The following is a 21,638-nucleotide window of genomic DNA, read 5'->3' as shown; positions in this document are numbered from 1 at the left end:
CAAATCCAAATCTAAATCAAAGATATATTTTTGTTAGGATTTGTAAGGATAAAATTGTTTTAAATGATTTTATTTTTAAAAATACAAATCTAAATCAAATCAAATTTGATTTGATTGGTATGTATTTTGATTATATATATATATATATATATATAGCTTGTTGGCTTTGAAAAACTTTTAATGAAAGAAAAAACATTTTTCCCGTCTTCTCTCTTCCTCTTCCAGCCGGGGTGGACTTCAAATTCTAATGCCGAGTGGATGAGAAAGAAAAGAAAGAAGGGGATAATGTAAATAATAATGGAATAATCGAGATCAGTCGCCCACTTACCATCACCCTCTCATCTCCAACGTCTAATTCTTGTTACTCTCCCACACCTTCTCCGATTAATACCTCCATCTCCGTCATCAGCGCACTTCCACGTGACAGCAGACCCGAGCCGGCCTTCTTGATCCTTTCTTACTATGTTACCAAATCCCTCCACATCACCTCCGACGACTCCAGCGTGAATCCGTTGAGCCAACACCCAGCTAACGTCGAGTGTGGTTTCTAGAATCTCTTTAACACTCCGGGCTCTCAAGTTCTCCGACCACGTGGCAGCAGTTCAAGAGGTTCGCCGAGTTAATCGGACAATGCTACGCGGAGAAGAGCGAGATCATGCAGATCACTGATTTATATCTTTTTGAATTAGTTTCATGTATGCATCTTTACAAATGAACAAAAGTCATAAAACTGTGATATGATAATTAACCATGAATTCGCTTGCGTTATAGATATTGAATTATACATTACTTCAATATAGGTAAATTTTTATAATAATATCTTCAAGTTTCTTTTTCTTTGAATAATAAATTTCACACATGCCCAATGGCTTTAAACTAGGCAAAGATATTCTATTTATGATGAAATTAATATCAATTTAAATATGCTGAATTATTATCTTTTAAATAAATATGGTACAATTGAAATTATATAATTACCTCTCGTTTTTTATGTGTACACACATGCATATATAATTCTGTTATGTGACTATTTAATTACTAAATTTAGATGACGTTATATATCAAAGACTTCTTGATTAGTTGGCATTAAGTTATTTGTGTAATATGTTCATATTCTATTAAAAAAATGGGTTCAAACTTTGGCTCATATAAAATAAAAATATAAATATTTGAAATATTAACTTATATTTATATATGCCCTTTATGTAATTTGTTCATATTTCATCAAAATAATTTAGATGGCATTCTACTATTCACTTTGAAACTTTAATTTCAAAACGTTAATGTCACAATATTATATATATAAAAAAATATAAATAATCATTCAATATTCCTGCCTAATGCTCAACTCCAAGTGGCGAGTAACAAAGCTATTATAAATCTTAATATTTGTGATCAAACTGTACATTGGTCTTAGGTCAACTCCTTTTTTCTAAGAGACAACCAAACGGTCAAATCTCTCTCTCTCTCTCTCTCTCTCTCTCTCTCTCAATATATCCAAGTATGCATTCATAAGATAAGATAATAAAAATTACTTGGAAGGTTTTTACTTTTATTATTTATTCATTTAATAGATTCTTATTTTTTTCAAAATAATTTTTAATATTTATTTTTAAAATATAAACTATTGTGGAGAAATAAAAATTGATAAAAAGTGATCGAGCTCACCGAAAAAGGCATTTTAATCAATAAGACTTTCAGCTCGATTACGAAAGGTGTTGCATGCGAGTTTTATTTTTACATTAGGCCCAGATCCTTGGTCGTAAGATCAGCTTATAGCCTAATAAATAATCGTTTATATACTTATTTAGAGTACTTATTTGAGTCATTGATTTATAAAAATCTCAATTTGATACTACAGCTTCGACTGCATTCAATCGAATCATTATTATCCACATAATTAATCGAAGGTTAAGTGTGACATGCATGCCACACTAATTTATGCCATATCAACTATAGTCATGTTACATAATATAATAATAATATGAAATTTCAAATTAATAATATAATTAAATTTTGATAAAATAATTAAGAATAGTTTATCTTTAAATACAAGTTGAAATCTCACCAATATATATATATATATATTACATGACATAAATGAAATTACATATTATGCCACTTCAACATTTTATTAACAATGTGAGTACAACTGACTCACTTTTTAAAATAAAAATGAATAAACCACTTCAATTAAATAAGAAGAACAGAATAACCAAACCTTCCATCATCCAAACTAAGAGAACACAACAGCACAAAAGAAACAACAACCCGTCCACTTAAGTGACTCGCTTTAACATGAATTTAAAATTGAAATACCTAATTAATTTTTTTTATAATTTAGTGATTTAAATAAGACTAAGTGAATAATTGAGTAACTATTATAATATTTTTCCTTTAGTTTTTAACATGAATTAAAGAAATCTCTCTCTCTCTCTCTCTCTCTCTCTCTCTCTCTCACACACACACACACACACACACACACACACACACACCCCACAAAACCAATCCATCTCTCTCCCTCTATATATATTTACAAATCCACCCAAACACAAAAAGGCACAAGTTTGAAGCAAACGTGTTGTACTTCAGATCTTGAAAAGAAGGCTTTCAAGTTTCAACTCATGAGCTGGGTTGGTTGAAGAAATAAAGATGCCTAATTATCACTTCTTTCTTGTGTTCTTTTGCTCCTCCTTCTCCTTCATCTGTTGCTCATTTAACAAGCATGGTGGTGGAGTATTAATACCTGCACTTAGGGATGGCACAAAAACACTACAATAGTACATGTTGGTTTTGGTTCTTGATCTTGAAAGTCTAGCTGGGAAGAGAAGCCATGCAAGCATTTCCATGGCACTTGATGATTTCTATGCTTCTCATCCTTCCTACAAAAACAAGGCTTCTCATTCATTCAAGGGACTCCAAGCAAAAATATCATCCACGCCGCCTCCGCCGGTGAGCTTCTTCTTCTTCTACCTATCTTATTCTTATATATATATATATATATACATGTATATATTAATTCCTTTTCTATGTGAATGAAAGCTTGTTTCTTTGTTAGGTGCTATTAGTACTGCAAGCTTATTTCAATTCTTTTATTTAGGAATTAAAACAATGATTTTATCAAGATCATGCATGATGAGAGGCAAATCATTAATTGTTAACAAAACAAGAGAGAGAGACTTATTTCTGGTCAGAGTTTTTCAGCTTGCTATTTTTCTTTGAAAATGTCTTGCATACAGACTTCGTCTTCATCTTTCACAGAACAAAGACAAATTTTGGAAGAAAAACTTCACAAGGATTCATTAAATGCTTCACAAAAAGACATTAAAACTTGCTCTCAATGTAGATAGGTAAATGACCAAGCTGCTCACACGCTACTTGAAGCTCGGCTCAAAAAGCTTATTTATTGAGTAAATGAGACGAGTACGGGCTTAACATTTGAGCTCGATTATCAAACGAGCCGAGCTCGAGTCACGTGCTCGGCTCGTTAAGACTCACGAGCTTATTAAATGAGCTTGCTCATAAGCCTATTAACAAGTATGTTAAACAAGCTTAATAATGAATCTATTAGTCACAAACCTACTAAATGAACTTCCTAAATATGTATTTTTTTTTTAAATATGAATGAATTCTTGTATTAAAAACTATTTATTAATAATAATTATTATAATTTATTATTTTTTTTAAACTTCTTTTAAACCAAACTCAAAGTGAGCTCAACTCATTTTTATTATAAATAACCAAACCAAACTAAGTTAAGGTTTAATTTTATTATCTTGAGCCAAGCTCAAGCTTACAAGTTTGGGCTCAAATCGAGCTCGAGCCGAACTCAAGCCTGTAGCTAATTCTGTCGAGTCGAGCTCAAACACTTCAAGGCTTAGCTCCACCCAGCTCCATTGCACCCCTACTGTAAATACATCAATGTCAAAGTTATTCTCTTCAGCAAGAATTACTTATAGTTTTGACTTTTCAATGTTTTAACTTGGTCAAACAAAAGCAATCAGGGATGATAGATAATGACAGTTAAGTTAGTTGACATTTCCTTCTTCCCTCCATTGTTGCAGCTCTGGACCTCTTGAAGAACTTTCAAGCCCAAGTGATCCTAGGCCCCTTAACATCACCTCAAGCAGTGTTCATCACCGATCTCGGCAACGAGACCCAAGTCCCGATTGTCTCCTTCTCCGTGACAAGCCCCTCCATATCACCGGAAAATACTCCCTACTTCGTCCGCACCACCATCAATGACTCATCTCAGGTAGGTGTCATCTCCTCCTTGGTTAAGTCCTTCGGTTGGCGAGAAGTTGTATTGGTATATGAGAACACTGAGTATGGTTCCGGCGTCATCCCCTACCTTGTCGATGCCTTTCAAGAAATCAATGCCCAAGTTCCATATCGGAGTGTTATCTCTCCATCAGTGAATGACGATCAGCTCAATGAGGAACTCTACAAGCTCATGACTATGCAAACAAGAGTGTTTCGTCGTCTACATGCGCTCATCCTCACTTCCCGCCTTTTCTTGAAGGCGAAAGAGATTGGAATGATGGAAGAAGGATATGTCTGGATCAGTGACTGATGGAATTGGCAATATGATTGATTCCCTTGGATCCAAGAAGCATCGATGCAATGCAAGGTGCGGTGGCCATGAGGTCATACGTGCCCAGGTCGCAAACGATAGCTAATTTCACAACAAGGTGGAAGACAAGATTCCGGCTAGAGAATCCAAGCAGTGAGCCAGCAGATCCCAGTGTGTTCGAGTTATGGGCTTATGACACTGTGTGGGCATTAGCAATGGCAACGGAGAAAGCCGGAGTTTCGAACTCTAGCTTCCGAAAGCTACCCGGAGGTGATAACTCTACAGACTTGGGAAACGTTGGCATCTCACAAAATGGCCCTGAGCTTCTTGAAACTCTCCTGAGCACAAGATTCAAAGGTCTCAGCGGTGAATTTCGCCTTGTCAATGGTCAGCAACAATCGTCAGTGTTTGAGATTGTGAATGTCATCGGCAAAGGGGCGAGAAATATTGCCTTCTGGACACCGGAGTTTAAAATCTCTAAGCAATTCAACTCAGCTTCACCGGCAAATCTGAAGACTATAATATGGCCTGGGGATACTATAACAGTGTCAAAGGGATGGGAAATACCAACAAATGGAAAGAGGCTGAAGATCGGAGTACCTGTGAAGATCGGGTTCAATGAGTTTGTGAATGTGGTACATGATAATAGCACTAACAGGACAACAGTTACCGGGTACTGCATTGATGTGTTTGATGCCATCATGCAGTCACTGCCATATGCTGTTCCATATGATTACCTTCCTTTCGAGATACCTGGCAAAAATTACACTGATCTGGTCTACCAAGTTTTTCTGCAGGTCAGAAGAAGCATATCAACAAACAGTTTGAATTCATGCTTTATTGAATGTATTTGATGAAATGTTTGAATGATCACTGGACAGAAATATGATGCAGTGGTCGGGGACGTGACCATCATCGCCAACCGATCAAATTACGTTGATTTCACACTTCCATACACTGAGTCCGGTGTGTCAATGATAGCCCTTGTCAAAGAGAACAAGAGGAGGAACATGTGGATCTTCTTGAAGCCATTAACCACTAACCTTTGGCTTGGGACACTGACCTTCTTCTTCTTTACTGGGTGCATAGTGTGGTTGATTGAACACATCGTATCAACCCGGAGTTTCGTGGGCCACCATCACAGCAGCTCGGAATAATCTTCTACTTCGCCTTCTCCACGCTCGTCTTTGCTCACAGTTGAGTATCAATATACAGTTGTCAACAAAAGATAGCAGTTTCTGATTTCATGTGGTGATTTGTTGTCTGCAGGAGAGAGGTTGCAGAGCAATCTGTCAAGGGTAGTGGTGGTGATATGGGTGTTTGTTGTCTTGATTCTCACATCTTCATACACGCAAGTCCCTGACATCGATGCTCACCATGCAGCAGCTCCAACCAACAGTCACTGATTTGACTGAGATCTTAAAGAATGGAGAGCATATTGGTTATCAGGATGGATCCTTTTGTTGTAGATATTCTCAAGAGAATAGGGCTTCAAAGATCATCAGATGATGAATTACAGCACCAGGGAAGAGTACAAGGAAGCACTCATCAAGGGCAGCGCAAATGGAGGAGTTGCAGCAATTTTCGATGAAATTCCTTATCTTAAGCTCTTTTTCTCAAAGTACTGCACTAACTTCACCATGGTTGGAAAAAAACTTACAAGACCGGACGGATTTGGCTTCGTAGTTCTTTCCCCTGTTCCAAAGAGCAAACATCTTGCAAACTCTGTGATAATGTGCTTCAAATCTCATGCAGGTTTTCCCTTTGGGCTCACCTCTATCACGGGACGTTTCCAGGGCGATACTCAGTGTGACAGAGAGTGATATGATGGTAGGGCGATTGAGAGGAAATGGTTTGGAGACATGACAAGTTGCCCAAGTGATAACAGTAAACTCAGCTCATCAAGCCTCAACTTCAGGAGTTTTTGGTGGACTCTTCCTCATCACCGAGTAGTCTCTGTACTAGCACTGATCCTCTTCTTCACCATTTATGTCTATCAGAACTGGAATGAACTTAGAACTGTTGCCACTGAGAGCTCAGTATGGACAAGAACAGGTGCATGGATCAAAACATTTCGATCAGAGAGATCTGAATTCACATACCTTCAGGAGTGAAGGGCAGATGACAATGAGCAACAGGAAGAGCAAGCAGGAACCTCTCCGAAATGCAAGTGTCCCTGCAACGCCTACCTTCAACGGTTGCCAGAGTCCAATGAGCATTCGACTTTCAGATATGAATTGTGGTACACCAGAAGGAATGTTTTCTGCTGAGCTGGGCATTCAATCTGTAGAGACACAAACAGAGGATGCTCCCGTCAGGATAGCTGAACTAGCAAGTGTTGAATAGTGAGTATACCTTGCACTTATTTCTCAGCTTCACAGCTCATTTCATGCCATGTTGTGTAGCTAACTTCGGTTCATCTGCATGACAAGAAGATATGTAAGCGCAGAAGAAAATTAGTACAAATGGAAGTGTAGTGATTCAATTGCACAACCATAGAAACTCAAATACAGACATCCTTGATGAAGTTAATGGATTGTAACCAGATACAATATTATGGACTACATATGTGAGTGAATTCATTATATAACATTAATGTTTTTGTTCATCACCCCATGATTAAATCATATGTACACATAGTAAGACTGTCAGTAATGATCCTGAGATGGATTGGATTTGGTACAGATATCAACTGATGGTAATAAGATCACATTCCGCTTATCATAAGATGCTGAAAGGGCATTCTGTTAATCATCACAAATGTAGAAGACTTTTCATCCAGTGGTTGTTTCCATGGTTCGCCGTCTGTTTGCATAAAAGTTTTTTGGCATTGGTTCCCTTTAATTTCCAACTTGATAGCAGCCGCCTGAAAGATAGCATAAGGTGATATTTAAATTCACTGATACTACAGAAATTCAGGAATGAAGTTTTAAAAAGTGAACAAGAAATATGAATGTTACCTGTGCTATGTGTTTAGCGGTAATAAGTTCAACCATCACAAATGAAGCATGCCAGCCCTGCTTTAGACCAAAAATCTCTAGCAGGCCATCATCTTCATGAGCCTCCAGAAAGCCTCTCTTGAAACGCAAAACAGAAACAAAATATCAATGACATGCATTTGTCCCTCACAGTCGCAGAAATTGGCTAAAATGTATATGGACGGAAGGAAATTGCCAATGAATGGTAAGTGAAACCAGGATGTGGCTTCACTTTCAGCAAAATTATATAATAATGAAGAAGAGCATGGAAAATGCCTGAACGATCAACTGGAATTTGAATTTTTACCACACCATGGAGGTATTTTCATCTATCTCATACAATGGAAGCCGCCTCATACAATTGTATGTGTATTTCAGAAAACAAACATTCAAATAATGATTCAAAGTATCCACAAGGGAGGTGGGCTTGATAACATCTCCACAAACTGGTTTTGAGATAGAGGGGAAAAGAGATTGCATTTTCACTCATATTTATCCCAAAGTTAAGACTTGCTGTAAATCCTTCCTAGGACTCACCAACCTACCATTAATTTCATCTTGGTAAATTATTATTCTCAAATGCCTTTTAACCCATTCAGCCAGATGAAATATGGTGCTTGGCAACGTCAGCAAAAGGAACCAACTTTATCTTGTGCCAAGTCTGGCAGGTCTCTTGGTAATGACAACAAACCCACAGCAAATACTGATTACAATCAGTTTCTTGGCTCACAAATATCTTGCCAAAATAATTTGAAGGAATTGTTTCAAGCAGTGCAGCTTCTAAGATGGTATTCCACGACAATATAGCAAATGTGGCAGCGGGCAAATTCAAATCAACCACCATCAACAGGAATGCCTCACAAATGTTCCGCATATTCATAATGATATAAAATAACTATTAGACCATAAATCCTATGTGCTTCTTGTTCACATCACAAAATTCAAAATTTCATAGCTCTCTGGGAGGTATTAACACTTATGGACCTTCAACCTATGTTAGACATAGTAACTTCCAAAAAGAATGACCTTCAGCACTTTCAGCACTTTCATTCAACAAAAAAAAAGAGCAACAATAATGCAGCAAACCTCATGTAAATATTCGTTGGTTGGATGGCCCCATGGATTTCTTCCACCTCCATAATTGTGAAGATTTAAAGCTACTATTGACCTGACACTGCAGTAAAAAAAATATTATTATCATTTAATTGGAAACTAACACTGCAAGTTACTACAATATGTCATAGTGAAAAGGGTAAATTATATTCACATCATCATATTCTACAAAAGAGTTTATATAGGTAACATATGTGAATAGGCCCACATGAAACTTAAGGAATATCACCCTTGAGAACTAGAACAAAAATCAGGAAGCTGAAAAGAAAGCACAACTTACTCTGGAGGAACACTTATTGGCTCCCAATCTGTGTGATTGGGCCTTTTTATATAAAGTTCCATGATGTTCTTGAGTTCCCTGCATTAATACACTCCCACATGAAAACCAAATCAGTTATCATCCAATACACATTGCCAGATTAAAATAAATGCTTGAAGGAGGATGAGAAAGAAAAGAAAATTAAATGAGCAACAACATATTTTTATCCATTTATTAAGAAAACTTAAAGCCACAAAAATTTCAGAAAAGATGAACCAAAGGTCAAAGGGAAAATGTCGTGAAGATTGTATATAATAGACCATGTTTCAAAAGTGAAAGAAGAACAGATCAAGATTGACTTTTCTGAATGAAAGCTTAGTAGAGTTTGAATATAAAGCATGGTATGCTTTATAATTTTAGTGCAAGAAATGCCATTGATACATCAAGCATCCAATGCATACAAATATGATCCAATGCCTTAGGGAATACCGATGAGATGTTATTGAATAGTCAAACTGTTACTCAAAAGCACGCAATTGAAATTTTTACACAATATATGAGATAGAACAGACCTTAAGCAAGGAGCACCAAGGCAAGGTGTGCAGAACCACCCTTGTGAACAGCTATATCCAGAGTAAATCAACTAAAATAAGGAGGAAAAAAATGAATCATCACAGAGAACACAATTTAGGCACTTCATACCTAAAAATCGAAAATAAATATATACATATGATCAGTTAATGTTGCCCGAATTGATTATCTAAAATAAGTTATAGTCATTGAACCCAATTCAAGAGACTCCTTGCTAATTTATCAGAGAAACACTTTCTGCACAAGAACTGATAATCAAAGAAAACCAAAACTATCAAAATGATGCTAGTAGAACTCCACTCTACTGATCCCTAGTAACTGATCATTCTTGGAGGCGCCCATGTTCCACCAAGTCCTGTAACCTTATGCTCAATTTTCACAAATGTTTACATTCCTGCTTCAGACCCATGTTCTAAATTTGGAATTTCTTTGGAGTTCAATCAAATTCCAGATAAAAAATTATAAACTCTCTGTATCATCTAGATTTCTAAACTTTTAGATCCCTGCCATTGACCCATCTAGCATCATTCTCAAAATCTTTCTCGCAGTCAGGAAGAGATCAATGTGATGCCCAAGCCCCAAAAAACTTTTCTTATCAGCCACCATGTTTTTGGAATCAAAGAGATTGATTAATGTATTCAATTAAACTAATTCCTTCCTCGCTTTGATAAATCTACGAATCCTGAATATAATATTAAAACTATAACGCCGTCCTCACTCTTCCTGCCAGTTCGTTTTTAAGTTGGAAAGGAAAATCTTGCATAGAAATTTCATCCCGTGAGAGGTCAATTGTAAACATATAAATTTCAAATTGTCTCTTATCAAACCAAAGTCTCTAAGCCATATCCAGAAAATAAGGTTCACTATGATCTGTAAGGGATTTTTACATCAATATCTAACAGTGAGATATGAGAGAAAAGGAACCACACCTTATTTGTGATTGGACCTTTGGCAAGCTTTGGTTTCTTTTCCCGCAGCTGGTGGAAACCATAAGCTACTTGAGCATCCATCCCTGCAATTTGTAGGATTTAAGAATATGAATTGATGCACCAAGAAGAAAAGAAACACCACTAATGAATTGTGAACCAAATACATTTTGGCAATAAAGTTCTTATGTGTTGCCTTCTCTAAGCATTTTACAGAATCAAGAAAGTGCATAGATATTACATTCCAGAAAGTAGTTATTCTTCCTATTTCAAGTGCCATAAGACTACCACAACTTGCTTAATGCTTACCCAAACTTTTAGACACACATACAACCTCATTTGAATTTTAAAATAGAGAGAAACAATATCAAAGAAATTGTGATGTAAATAATTGCAAATGCAAGCCAGGGAAAATGATTTTGAAAAAAACTGGGGAAAATAATAAAGCTCAAAATTTCAGACTTCATTAGTAGGAAGCTCTGGCAAAAATCACCATATGCCAATATAAAAGGTGAGGTTAAAGGAAGAAAAGCCTAAAACCTTATCCAATGAGATCATACAAAATGTGAGAATAGGCCTATCTCAACCTAACTACACGTGAAATTAATCTTAGCATTAGTGAAAGCCAAAACCTACACCTTACCTATGCTGAAATAGTTATAGAAGCATCCTTCAAAGCATGCTAAATTTTCAAGCGCCTTTTTGTCAATGTCCAAACCCTACAAACATTATAGTCTTTCACATATGTAATATCATATAAAAATTTTCTTTTTAACAATACAAATTCTGTTTATACAATTCCATTATGCAAAGATGCCTAATGGAATATCACTGAATAATGATAAGTATTAATTATTATGGGATATAAATGCATCAATTACAGTTTTGACAACATCATTCCTAGCTTTCACTGCAAATTAACCTCTGAATAAGCCCAAAAACTAAAGTACAAAAAAATCTATAAATTAAATAAGTGGCTTAATTATCTCATAAATTGGAGAGAACTAACCAGTTGAAGTTATAGTTGTAGGAAATTCTTGTAACATATATTTCGTGGTCAGTTATTTTCTCAAAGAGAGTAACTTCAAGAGCAAATAAAATTTAATTTTGTTATCCTTAAATTTTCTAAAGAGCTATAATTATCATCCTAGCATTATGTCAGCTAACTAAACCGGATGATGATGATAAATCACAAAATAAAGGAACTGCAGAAGAGTAAAGAAGCACCCAATGACAACCTGACTGAAATCACATTTATCCACAGGCCTGAGTGAGTAAGGTGGTACTATGTCTCCTGCACTTGCAGGCATTTTGAGAACTATTTGCCAGCTGCATCAAGATAAATGAACATTTTAATAGGCAATGCATATTTAACATATGGATGAGATGATGAGCATTTGAATATTGCTTAATCATTGCTTAAGAAAATTTTTTAAGAAAAAGCATTGTTCCCCAAATTCCAATCAGCTGCCACACGGTCCAATAACATGGATCATGCCAATGTGATCATAGCTTCAGATGTACAAAACCAATGCTGTTTACTAATCTTTTAGGTAACGAAGCTTGATAATACTAACTAACTACATTTGATAAATTTAAAGGCATATGTCCATATGCAAGCCCTTCCATCCATGAGAAAACAGAGACATGAAAAAATCTGACCTATCAAGATGGCGTGTAGGATTATTAATGGCTCTATGTAGAGAACGCTTCACAGCTGATCGCCATGCAAAAGGAAATGAACCACCCTGGGCAAATAGTTAATGTACAAACAGATGGTATTATTGTGCACAACAATAATCAAACTGAAATGACAATGTAAACAACTCCTCACCCAGCCAAAACTCCTGGAAAGGTCATTGCCTGTTCCAAGTGGAATGATGCCAACCGGAGGAACAGGTTCTCTTTTCTGCTTAATAAGTTCTGCCAGACTTCCTAGCACCCACCCCACAGAACCATCACCCCCAGCAACCTATCAAGCAGAAACACAGTTGCAAGAAACAGAGCAAGATATTTCAAACATTTTAATTTGCAAGTCATCAATAAACCAAATGAAGGTTAAAAAAAAAACCTTACGTTCATCATAAATTATATTTTGCAGTTCATAATACAAGAAGTGCAATTTAATTAATTAAAAATATTAGTCACGTACCCGTGCTATGTTAATTATGTATCATAAAGAACATGAATCCATTTAGATACAGTAACTCCTTCACAAAATTCTACTAAATCAACGTTGATGATAATACTACAAACAACTTCAAGGCATAATGACAAAAGCAGTAAGGCAATTAAGAACAAGTTTGACATACAAATAAAATGATTTCTTGCCTCCAGGGAAAAAAAATCAAATTCTTTAGCTAAAACACATGAAGTATAGCATGTTCAAAGAACACCATTTTTTAAAAAAAAATAATGAGGCAAAACAACTTAAATTTCTACAAAGCTCAACATCTTAATCAGATATTTAAATGTAAGTTTTGGTGCGTAAATATGCCAGTGCATGGCATACCATGTACCCTGGTGGCATTTTAATATGACCGTCATTTAGCGTAAATAAGATTATGATAAGACTCATTTCTTTGTTAGTAGTTAGTATGAATGAAAAGTTTATTTCTCAAAATATCACTCTTCTTCTCCTCCCTTATTTTTCTGCTTCTTACTCCCTATTTCTACTTAGTCTGCCTTTCCTTTGCCTCTTTAATGCTTTAATGTCTTCCTATTTCATCTCTAGCACTTTGTTCCTATCATATTTCCACTCTAACACTCAAGCATATCTCCAATGTTTATGTTCCTACGCGCCATCTATATCCATACATATTAATTCATAATCCATGGTCTATATGTGCATATGATTTAAAACTCAACGAGTCATTAATGATTCCATGCATAATCCAGTATGGGTGTTCCACCAACCCATACAAATCTGATGAACAGAGCCAAACCAGAAAAACATTTTACAGTCCAGTTTGGGTTTTTATATCAATAGATTTGGTTCTGTTCAGGATGTTAAAAAAACCAAATAAAACCAAACCAAATTATTTAATAACTGAAAAACATATTTATTTAATAACTTAAGAATAATTAAATCATATTTATTTTAATTTAATGTTTTAAAAGATAATTTAGAATCATAATTAGTTTTCTGAACTTTGCTTGAAAAATTCTTAAGTTTTTATAATTAATCTACAACTATATTTTGGTGACCTCTGTGAAAAATTTTAAAAATCACCTATCAACCCCTACTTTTGTTGTTGAATATAAATGGATGAGTTATATATATATAATAAGTTTACATCACCTGAAACAGATTAAAACTCAAAGGAAATCGTACCATTTTCAATTTGGTTCACTTCAGATCAAATTTTCTAATAAAATCCATTCAGCTTGGGTTAGAAAATACTTAATCCATTTAGTTCAGTTATAGAAAAATTTGCACCAAAAACCAACCCCCACTGTCAGGTTGACAGAATGACCTATGGTATATAACCAACTGAAAGGAAACCCGTAGGATCCAAAAGTTTCAGCATGTAAAGCAAAATCACTGAAGTAATCATCAACATCTTGATTCTTGAAAACATACCATGACCCTCAACCTTTGACGAACGAGCCTTGCACAACTGTCTCCCAGTTCAGCCAACCTCTCCAAGCACACTAGCCCATACTTGACAAACTCCGCCGGTCTCTTTTCTTTATCATCAAGATCAAAAACCTGCATCAATTGTGAATTTCACAAAGCATGTCCTTCATTCTGAAACACTACAACAAGATCAGATCAAAAGAACCTTGCCCTGTGAAGATAATCTTACAATATGAAACTAAATAATTTAAAACAGCAAATTCAGCATCCATGAAAGGGATGGTAGATTCTTAGCCAACAAATTCCATTAATCCTTTATGATTGAAGTTCAATGTCCTCCAGATCAATCTATAGACCATAATTTCAGCAATTCCTTATCCACATTACCACAAATCAATCAAATCAACCAAAATCCACTCAAAAAAAATAAACTTTTCAGAGAAATTGAATACCTGCTCCTTCGCCATGAGGTCCTCGAGCCGATCTTTGAGCTTAGTCCCATGCCCTCCGCCACTCTTCGGGCTGACAAACACCACCAAGGGAACCTCAGGCACCACCACCCCATTCCCCTTTTTCGCCAGAGCATTTGCCACCACCTCCTCCTCCCACTTCAACGCCGAATCATCTGAAACCACATTATCCTTCGCCTTATCAGCTTCAAATCCTCTCTTCATCGATTTCACCATCGCCTCTCGGATGTACTCCGGCATCAACAGCTTCCGGCGGAGCTCCTCCTTGTCAATACTCATCCCGGAGATTCCACACCCCTTGATAGCTTTCCACCAACGACGATCTCGCTGCAATCCTCGTCTTCTCTTCTCCAATCTCTCTCGATCTCTCGCTGGATAGAGCCTTGAAAACAGAGCAAAGGTTTATAGAATGATACCAAAGAAAAGGAGGGAGGGTACGATGCCTTCTTCTGAATTTTTTAAATTTATAATAATAATAATAATAATATATATATTATATAAAGTTTTGCTTGATGGACCCTGGAAATAGAAAAATTATTTTCCAATCCTTGCTTTTCAGAAATACCATAGAATATTTTTTTCAAAATTTAAATTATTTATTATAGTGAAAAAAAAATTTTGGTGTGAATAAATCATAAATTTATTAGAATGAAAAAATAGATATAAAACATGAAATCTTAGAGCATAGTATAATAAAGAAATAACAAAATTAACATCTACTGACTATGGAACTAAAGGAAAAAACTCAAAAAAATCAGAGACAAGACAACTTGGTGAAGGGAAGGATTTAGAAAATATTTTTTATTCAAATCATAAATGTTATGAATAAAATGTTAGGTTTTTTATTTATGTCAATTAAATATATATATATATATATACCAATGTGATTTTTAAAAACAAATTATATATCTAGTATTTAAATGATATGATTATAAAGAAATTCTTATTTAGTTAGAAATTATTTACATATAATTTAATAACTGAAATTAAAATCATTATAAAAGTTATTGAAAAGCTAGCAAATAAAATAAAAGTTTTAAAAAAAGGTTATAATTATTTCTGGAAATATGATAACTTATTAAAATTAATTTTTAACTTGACCAAACATATTGATTTTTTTTTTCTGAGAAACTATCAACATTATTACTTATTAAAATTCAAAATAATATATTTATTAGGTTTCACATTATACCAACGAGCCAATAGAATATATACACGTAATTGTGCATGCCCAATTGCTTTTGGGTGTTCAGTAATTTTATTTCTACCATTCATTTGTCAGATAACTTAATTGCAACAAAAGTTTTTAATTCAAAAAATTGACCTATTGACCAAAGATACATGGGAGTTTTGATGGCAACTGACCCAAACATTTACTATTTAGACCAACCTTATTGATTATTTTTTATTTTTATTAAATATGAATCATATTTATATATGGAGAAATTATTATGATCGTGATTATAGTTAATATTATTAATAATATAAATAATACTATTGATGTGTACACATATAATTAACATTAATATATCAATATGAGTTACACATAATAACACAGATACATGCGTATACATAAATACATACATGAACAAATATATATCTACATATATACACACACTCGTGCATGTTGTGTATGTATATACATTATTAAGTAATCTTCATAATAGTATATAATGAACAATAAAGAATAAAATTGAATTAAGAGTATAAATGTAATTCTCACTTAGCCCTTATTTATTTAAATTTTATTAAACCATTTTCATAATCTTGTATAATCAACAATAATGAAAATTAAGAAGAAAAAATGCTAACACAGAAGTGAAAGATGTGAGGTGGGAATTACTTAATTCCTCATTTTTCTATCCAAACATAAACTTTCACTAATAAAATGAACAACATTTCCAAATTTCCATAATAACAAACAATCATCAATAGATATGACAAATGGACAATAAAAAAAAAAAGGTCACATGAACATATAGTTTAAAAGAATATTGAAGTCACAAATTCATCAATGATGAATCAATATAGTTTGATTGTCAAAATTATTGTGAAGATATACTATCTAAAATAGTTTCATATTACTTAGTACAAACATGGGTTTTTCCATAACTCACATTTGCAGGCCTTCCATTCAACATGAACCACTTCTACATATCAAGCAAAAACAAGCTCAAAATTTAACGACCTGTTCAGAAATCAATTCCAAACTGATTAGTCCTACCTCTGTTTGTGATGTGCTTGTTTGTCGCATTTAGTGTTGAAATAGTACTGAGGTTTGTAGAATCAGCGGTTAATGGGGGTGTGCATTCGCTCTACGATCCTATTAACCGCATCTTGTGTCATCACAAGAGTGTCATGTTGTAAGATGCTGTACACATTCAGTCCCTGCATGTAATTAACTTCAAATGTGTTACTAACATGGTCGCATTTGCATCGATTTATAAAGAGTCGGCCATGAGAATATTTATGCTTACTATTGAAGGTAACACATTCACGTAATGGAGATTCCCCGTGGCAAACTTAAGGTTATCATTGATGGGACCACCATCTACGAGCAAAACCTTCTTTGTGTTCTCCATCTGTGATATGTAATTCACAATGTTCTTTGTTTTATGGCTCGGAATGTCCAAGTCTTCGAAAACCAGAAGCTGTTTCAATCCATTTGATTTTTATCATTTATTGTAACTCAATAACATTTGTATCACGCAGAATTCATCTTATTTTTAAAAACTAAAACGGGAGATTTAAAAATCGTTAATGAATGGTTAAGAAGGTGCATAAATGTGATAAACGCAGATTAATTAAAGGCTAATCCATTAACAGATATAGAAATAACAAAGCATGCAGCTATAGCATTAAATTGATATGAATAGACACTAAGAAAGTAGGTATACAGAACTGAAAGAGGAAGAGGCAATCAAGATATGTGCGTTCAAGTTCCATAATGAGCCCTTTTTTTCACTTTTGAAAGTATTGATACCAGTTATGACTTATGAGTTTGGTTCACTAACCCACCACCATGTAATGTGCTTCACCAAATCATGGCTTCAACAAACATCTATCACTCAGTGGCCATCCTTATAAATAAATACCTCCCATATGAGTTAGGGGTGTCAGTGTCTTATTTGGTATATTACCTCCAATATTGGTATCTGAGGCAAGGTTTATAGTTCCTAAACAACATGTAACTTAATATTTTCTGGTGACTGCTCACTTGACTGATAGAAATATGCTAAACAAGTTCCAAAGATTGGGCTATTTGTCAAAGAATAGATGAAACTGCAAAATGGCACATAACAATGCTACCGCCATTCAAGAAGAAACCACCAATGCTAGATCCAAACTCTCAAATATATGTCAAAAATGGTAAAAAAATTATCAGTGTTATTTCTTCAGGCCCAAATCACATAATTCTCATTAACTGTGACCCTCATAGTGATCAGTAGCAACTTGTTCATGTCCTAAAGGCAAGGGTCAGAACCATACCACGCTTATGATACAATATGATCTATAAGCCAATCCAGTTTCAAAAATTTACCAAGTTCACAATATGCTCTATAAGCCAACCCAGTCTCAAAAATTTGCCAAGTTCAAGTTTTCTCATTTCAAGGGCATCATGCATGCCAGAGAAAGTTTGTCTCAAGAACCTCTAGCATGTGATCCGACAAAGTTTAGAATGCCTAATGTAAATTGATCTTTTTCTTTGGTTAACACAAAAGGCTATATCTTGGCTCTTCAAAATAAAAATATATATGTGAAGCAATTCTGGTTAATTGCGTGCACAAAACAGAATAAATTTTCATTCAACAGCAAAAATTCCTGTCAAAATAGTAAGCTCATGGGATAAGACTTGAAACTTGCCTTGCCTTCACCTGTACGAGCTGACAATGCAATTTTAAGTCCTAGACGTCTGACTTTCTTTTGCAACTTGATGGCATGACTTCGAGGCTTAGGTCCATGCATGGTGGCACCACCTCGAAACTGTCAACATAACATCAATTAGATATACATAGATTCTTAAGCAAACTAACTACGTATGACAAGCCTATTCCGTGCAACATGAAATCAAAAGATTGATACATAATGGAAAAACTAAAATTAGAGTTATTCAAGTGACCTGAGGCCCCCGTAAAGTTCCATGCCTAGCACGTCCAGTACCCTTTTGATTGTATGGCTTTCTACCCGTGCCACTAACTTCACTGATTGTTTTTGTCGAGTGTGTCCCCTGGAATACAATCAAGCAAACAGGGTTATGCAAAATATGTTCCACAAATGCAACCAGAAGAGTCAATGAGAATAAATAAATAAATATTCAGCTGCATGCTACCTATAGATTCATCATATATGATACAATGATAAAGGCAAACAGTAGGAACACAGGAAAAATCCCTTCTAATAACAAAGAGGTTTGAAGAATAGATATAAGCTCCTTGTGGAAATAAAATACTGCAAAGAAACATTCTTCAGTGAATATCAGTTGCAACACAAATATAACTTGAATGTAGTGTGCACTTTCAGATATTACTTGGATGTCTGAAATATTTCATATAAGTGCTGCTTACAATGCATCCAGTGAAACTTTAATAGCATGATATTTGTTAGTTTTTTTTTTCACCATGTAATTAAAGAGAAGAGTTTAGCTACACAAGACATAGAGGAACCCAAGCAGATTCAAGCTTCTAAAACAGAATAAACTGTTGCATTTTGTTTCCTTTGTAATAAGAAACGCAAAAACAGTTATAATCATACAGAAAAGAATATATTGCATAAATTCTGGTTCATCTTAATTTAAAAACGAATAAATTGCATGGTTCCTTTACCACATTACTATGTCAAGGCATGCTTGTTGGGCCTTGCCAGTTAGTCAAGCCTCAATTTTCTTCTCAACTATCACTACTAAGCTATTTAGGAGCTGGCTTTGTAGGTGTGATTAGCAAAAGCAATCAACAAAATAAACAAAATATCCATACAATACCTGCTGACGCTTGGCAAGCTGCCACCTTACAACCTTGTGGACAATGTCTTTCCTAATTGGCACATCAAAAACATCACCAGCCAAAACCATGAACCCTTTATCCTCATTATGAAAATTTGTCACTCTTGTCACTAGGTCTTCATATTGCCCTAAAATAAACACAATTAATAAACTCCAGCTCTTGTACTTAGAATGAAACAAGACAAAGCTAAACAGATTGATAGAGCATTGAATGAATATGAATGGTCTAACAAGCAACGCAAAAATTCAATTTTTTCTGGTAAAAATATCAAATTTATTGAAAGAAAAGCAAAATGGAGAATGAATTGAAAGAAAAGTGAATACCAATAATCCGATCAGGCCGCAGCACTTTCTTTCCCAGCAACTCCGGAGAGATCACGCCCTCATTTGCTGAAGTTTCCAAAGTCGAAAGCCCTCTATAACTGATCAGAGACAACACCCTCTACACCAAAACAAACAATCAAACAAACACATGAAGCGCAACATCAAACACTCCCGAGAACAAACAAAAAAAGAGTGGGTGGAGATCAAACCTCTTGGAATGGCGAATGGAGGGCATTGGAGAGCGGCAAATGGCGTGCCCGCCCGAGATTCCACGCCGCGCGCGCGAGGTTCCACATCTCTTCTTCGCTCCGCTTCTCGCTCTCGTCGAGGGGCCGAAGAGCAAGAGTAAACTAGGGCAGTGGTTCTGTGAATGATTAACGGGTCGGATCTAGAATGTGATTAGATCCAATAGCCCGCTAAGTAAAAATTTATTGAATTTCAAATTTATTAATTTAAAATATTTTTTTTAAAGGAAAAGGAAAAACCTAAGTGAGATTGGAGTGGTTCTTATAAACTATTTGTATTAATTATAAAGTTTATGATTCAATAACTCACACTTAAAATAGCAATAATACAAGTTTCTAATTGAAAGGGAGTTGAATCATTGACCTCCTGTAAGGGAGTCAAATGTTTTAACAGACGTTATCGCCGAGGTGGTAATCAAAATGATTATGTTCATCATTTATGTAATGATAAATTCATTAGTGATTTTTAATAAATGAAGAAAAATTTTAATTTATTTCAATTGAATTATAAAAAATATATATATATATTTTTTTAAAAAAATTTGGATTTATATATAAAGGGATAAATCATGAATGTATGAGTGTAAAAAAACAAAATAAACATACAAAATTATCTAATAGTAATCTACTAATGAAAAAACAAGAGGGAGAAATAAGAAAACTAAGAAATATGAAAAAATGAAACAAAAAATCTCAATACATAGGTGGCCTTTCTAATAGATATGGCATGATCAATCTCCTGGGTCACACCATGCTACTATATCATAGATTAATCTAGCTTGTGGTAGTAGTCATCACATCTTGGTCTCTCGGTCCTCCTGACATTATAATCTAAAACTTCTTTATTATTGTTTGCATATAAAGCTTAATTAAAAAAATATAGATGCATCATACTTTAAAAACAAAGAGGTGTTTTCAGATAAATTTAAAAATAAGTGATATTTATTTTTATAATTAGAGGATATTTTATAAAATATTTGTGGAAAAGAGGTCCGTTTCCTTGTTTAGAGCCCAAGTTTACTATGGGCTACCGATTATTCACTTTCTTACATAAAAAGCCCAATACCTTGTTAGTAATTGGGCCTACTAGCCCATTACATAGTTCAAAGGCCATTTCATTCTTTTAACTTTAAGAACACTTATCTATTTAGGTTTTTATTTTCAAAATTTTATTATTAAATATATTTTATAAGACTTATATGAAATTCAAGGTTAATCCTCCTCATGTATATCAATGAGCAAAAATGGAAAATTAAATAAATAAATAAGTTTTATTGTGGGCTCACATGGCAAATTGTACATTTTGGAATTGGGCCTGGGCCTAATCCTAAATCCAATAGCCTTTTATCATTTGAGTGTTGTTAAAGGCTTGATTAAAACTATAAATTAATAATTATCATGGACTATATAATTCAAAGAAAATTATTTAAAAATAAAAATAAAAACTTCTTGTGTCCTAGTGCATGGGAAAGTATGAAGTAATACATAAATCAAAAGAAGTGAAAAAAATAAAATAAAATAATAAATCTTCTTTTTCTCTTATGAACATATCAACATAACTTTTATGGATCCTTACATAA

General features: G+C 34.4%; 3 protein-coding genes and 1 pseudogene across 5 annotated transcripts; 2 read left to right on the top strand and 2 right to left on the bottom strand.

Moving 5' to 3' along the window:
- The first annotated feature begins 2,784 nt into the window (after positions 1–2,784).
- Positions 2,785–6,082, top strand: LOC120251134 (annotated as a pseudogene).
- Positions 6,083–6,547: 465 nt separating this feature from the next.
- LOC120283410 lies at positions 6,548–7,081 on the top strand. The gene is made up of 2 exons (XM_039290094.1): positions 6,548–6,918; positions 7,009–7,081. Coding segments are annotated over exons 1-2 (357 nt in total). The 5' UTR covers positions 6,548–6,562; the 3' UTR covers positions 7,010–7,081.
- A 167-nt stretch (positions 7,082–7,248) lies between these two features.
- LOC120283404 (diacylglycerol kinase 7-like) lies at positions 7,249–14,892 on the bottom strand. Its single transcript, XM_039290084.1, has 12 exons — positions 14,473–14,892; positions 14,024–14,152; positions 12,275–12,412; positions 12,103–12,188; positions 11,679–11,769; positions 11,084–11,159; positions 10,444–10,526; positions 9,496–9,566; positions 8,945–9,022; positions 8,638–8,725; positions 7,534–7,650; positions 7,249–7,439 (listed from the first exon to the last, which is right to left on the bottom strand). The coding sequence occupies exons 1-12, from the start codon at positions 14,767–14,769 to the stop codon at positions 7,281–7,283; spliced, it is 1,413 nt and encodes a 470-aa protein (XP_039146018.1). The 5' UTR covers positions 14,770–14,892; the 3' UTR covers positions 7,249–7,280.
- Positions 14,893–16,445: 1,553 nt separating this feature from the next.
- On the bottom strand, positions 16,446–20,159 carry LOC120282290 (50S ribosomal protein L4). 3 transcript variants are annotated; one of them, XR_005542941.1, is made up of 8 exons: positions 20,023–20,159; positions 19,814–19,931; positions 19,469–19,617; positions 18,611–18,718; positions 18,355–18,474; positions 16,968–17,141; positions 16,715–16,878; positions 16,446–16,640 (listed from the first exon to the last, which is right to left on the bottom strand). XR_005542941.1 is itself a non-coding variant. In XM_039289070.1 (7 exons), the coding sequence occupies exons 1-7, from the start codon at positions 20,107–20,109 to the stop codon at positions 16,777–16,779; spliced, it is 858 nt and encodes a 285-aa protein (XP_039145004.1). In that variant the 5' UTR covers positions 20,110–20,159; the 3' UTR covers positions 16,446–16,776. The 3 variants fall into 3 exon arrangements, 2 of the variants coding, with proteins under 2 accessions (XP_039145004.1, XP_039145016.1); XM_039289070.1 differs by having other exon boundaries at positions 16,446–16,878; XM_039289082.1 differs by having other exon boundaries at positions 16,446–16,878; positions 19,469–19,605.
- Positions 20,160–21,638: the final 1,479 nt, after the last annotated feature.

This window comes from Dioscorea cayenensis, chromosome 3 (assembly GCF_009730915.1).
Source record: "Dioscorea cayenensis subsp. rotundata cultivar TDr96_F1 chromosome 3, TDr96_F1_v2_PseudoChromosome.rev07_lg8_w22 25.fasta, whole genome shotgun sequence".
Taxonomy (NCBI): domain Eukaryota; kingdom Viridiplantae; phylum Streptophyta; class Magnoliopsida; order Dioscoreales; family Dioscoreaceae; genus Dioscorea; species Dioscorea cayenensis.
This window is presented reverse-complemented; position numbering and strand designations above follow the sequence as displayed.

Coding starts and splice junctions, on each gene's coding strand:
- LOC120283410 (XM_039290094.1), top strand. CDS start 6,563: ATGTCTATCAGAACTGGAATGAACTTAGAACTGTTGCCACTGAGAGCT.
- LOC120283404 (XM_039290084.1), bottom strand. CDS start 14,769: ATGAGTATTGACAAGGAGGAGCTCCGCCGGAAGCTGTTGATGCCGGAG. Junction 9,023..9,495: donor CTTGGTGCTCCTTGCTTAAG/GTCTGTTCTATC, acceptor GTATTAATGCAG/GGAACTCAAGAACATCATGG. Junction 8,726..8,944: donor CCAATAAGTGTTCCTCCAGA/GTAAGTTGTGCT, acceptor TTTTTACTGCAG/TGTCAGGTCAATAGTAGCTT.
- LOC120282290 (XM_039289070.1), bottom strand. CDS start 20,109: ATGTGGAACCTCGCGCGCGCGGCGTGGAATCTCGGGCGGGCACGCCAT. Junction 19,618..19,813: donor GCGGCCTGATCGGATTATTG/GTATTCACTTTT, acceptor TGTTTATTTTAG/GGCAATATGAAGACCTAGTG. Junction 18,475..18,610: donor GAACTTTACGGGGGCCTCAG/GTCACTTGAATA, acceptor TTATGTTGACAG/TTTCGAGGTGGTGCCACCAT.